The sequence below is a fragment of the Rhinopithecus bieti genome, unplaced genomic scaffold (assembly GCF_001698545.2).
Source record: "Rhinopithecus bieti isolate Rb0 unplaced genomic scaffold, ASM169854v2 scaffold_315, whole genome shotgun sequence".
Classification (NCBI taxonomy): Eukaryota; Metazoa; Chordata; class Mammalia; order Primates; family Cercopithecidae; genus Rhinopithecus; species Rhinopithecus bieti.
The window spans coordinates 5,145,612-5,147,584 of NW_016803481.1; the positions used below are offsets into that span (position 1 = coordinate 5,145,612).

General features: G+C 36.9%; 1 protein-coding gene across 1 annotated transcript in view; it reads left to right on the plus strand.

Annotated features, from left to right (window-relative positions):
* Nucleotides 1-1,546, plus strand: part of NEFL (neurofilament light chain) — a 5,018-nt gene extending 3,472 nt beyond the window's left edge. Inside the window, exons 2-3 of the mRNA XM_017885562.1 lie at nucleotides 641-773; nucleotides 1,151-1,546. Coding sequence (XP_017741051.1) covers nucleotides 641-773; nucleotides 1,151-1,541 — 524 coding nt within the window. The 3' untranslated portion in view covers nucleotides 1,542-1,546. The remainder of the gene's footprint in view (nucleotides 1-640; nucleotides 774-1,150) is intronic.
* Nucleotides 1,547-1,973: the final 427 nt, after the last annotated feature.

The window sequence follows — 1,973 nt, forward strand, 5'->3', positions numbered from 1 at the left end:
TTTTTTTTTTTTTTTTTTTAATGTGTAAAATGTTCTACAACATTTCTGTTTAAACATCTCCATCTTCTGGGGAGTAGAAAAAATAAATTTTTAAAAGGATGTCCATTTTGAAAGATCTCCATCTTCTGGGGAGTAGACATTTTTTCTTCTTTTGGGAGTAGAAATTTTTTTCTTCTTCTTGGAGTAGAAAAAATAATTTAGATACATAGGAAATATTTTAGAAATTTATTTTTATTTTTTATTTTTATTTTTTACATCTGGCTATTTTCTTCTCCTATAAAGAAAGGCATTAGTTTCCTGGCATGTAACCCAGCTAAAGAACAGTTAATCAGTGAATGAGAAACACAGTTTTTCTATCAACTTAGTTTGTTTGCAGGCATTTTATGATGATTATTAAACAGTATTAAGTAAAGAAATAGAAGAACAGAATTTTCTTCCATCTTTTTTTTCATCTCAGGCTTCATGAACTTGGGTATTTTAGGCAAGAAGGTTTTTAAAAAGATACAGGAAGTTATTCTAGGGAAGATTTTATCACCTTGTGTACACCTTGATTTTAATCGAAACTAGGCCTTTGCAACTACACTACAGTAAAATAGAAGGGATTTATGCTTGGAATTTTTTTTTTTTTTAAATTTTGTCTTCAAACAGGACACGATCAACAAATTAGAAAATGAATTGAGGACCACAAAGAGTGAAATGGCACGATACCTAAAAGAATATCAAGACCTCCTCAACGTGAAGATGGCTTTGGATATTGAGATTGCAGCTTACAGGTGAAAACAGGGGCAAAGATAGCAGCCATTAAACCCTAGGAAGAAAATCAGATCCCATTTAAAGTTATGTTGGATCAGAAACCTTCAAGAATAGTCCTTTTGAAATAATGAAGTGTTAGTTTTTGGCTTCTTCCAAGAAGGTATTTAGATATATAAGAATTTAACCCTGTAATTAGGAGTCCTGTTTTTAGCTTCTCATTACATTTTAAATCTAATAGGATGATTTAATTTTTTTTCTGGTCTCCATCAAAAAATCCCCAGGCATTAAGTTTTGATAAATCCCAACCCTGCTCCTGCTTGCCTTTGTCTTTAGGGTGCTCAGAGCAAGTCGTGAAACACAGGTGTTTTTTAACCTCACCTTCTATCTGCATCCCCAGGAAACTCTTGGAAGGTGAGGAGACCCGACTCAGTTTCACCAGCGTGGGAAGCATAACCAGTGGCTACTCCCAGAGCTCCCAGGTCTTTGGCCGATCTGCCTACGGTGGTTTACAGACCAGCTCCTATCTGATGTCCACTCGCTCCTTCCCGTCCTACTACACCAGCCATGTCCAAGAGGAGCAGATTGAAGTGGAGGAAACCATTGAGGCTGCCAAGGCTGAGGAAGCCAAGGATGAGCCCCCCTCTGAAGGAGAAGCCGAGGAGGAGGAGAAGGACAAGGAAGAGGCCGAGGAAGAGGAGGCAGCTGAAGAGGAAGAAGGTATGATAAGAAACAAACCCCTGCAACTTCAAGTGCAAACTGGGTGTGGAGATTTGTTAGGAGGTAGATAAGACAAATGAAGCGTTGCCATATATGATATTAGAATCATAAATAATTTTTCTGTTTGTTCAGCAAACTTTTCCTAAGGCACTTACTCTGAATGAGGTGATTGGTCGAAAATTTCATTTTTTAATATAATCATTTAACACAGCAGGTTGGTGTCCTAAAGAACAAAAATAGATACCAGACACATAATGAAAGAAATATTGAGGTTCAGTCTTAGAGAGGAGCAGAGTTTCCCATACCTAGGAGTGATCTCATTCAATTTAAATATGTGTTCAGTGGCAAATTATTCATGGCAAGCATTGTCTGTTAACATGTGCTTTTGGAGCTGGGAGGTTTTGGTGAGTATTCTGACAGTTGTGTTTGCAGATAAAACCTTTGCAGACATGTTTTGACTGGACTTACCCTGGATTTGGATTTTGTACATTTTCTTTTATGTT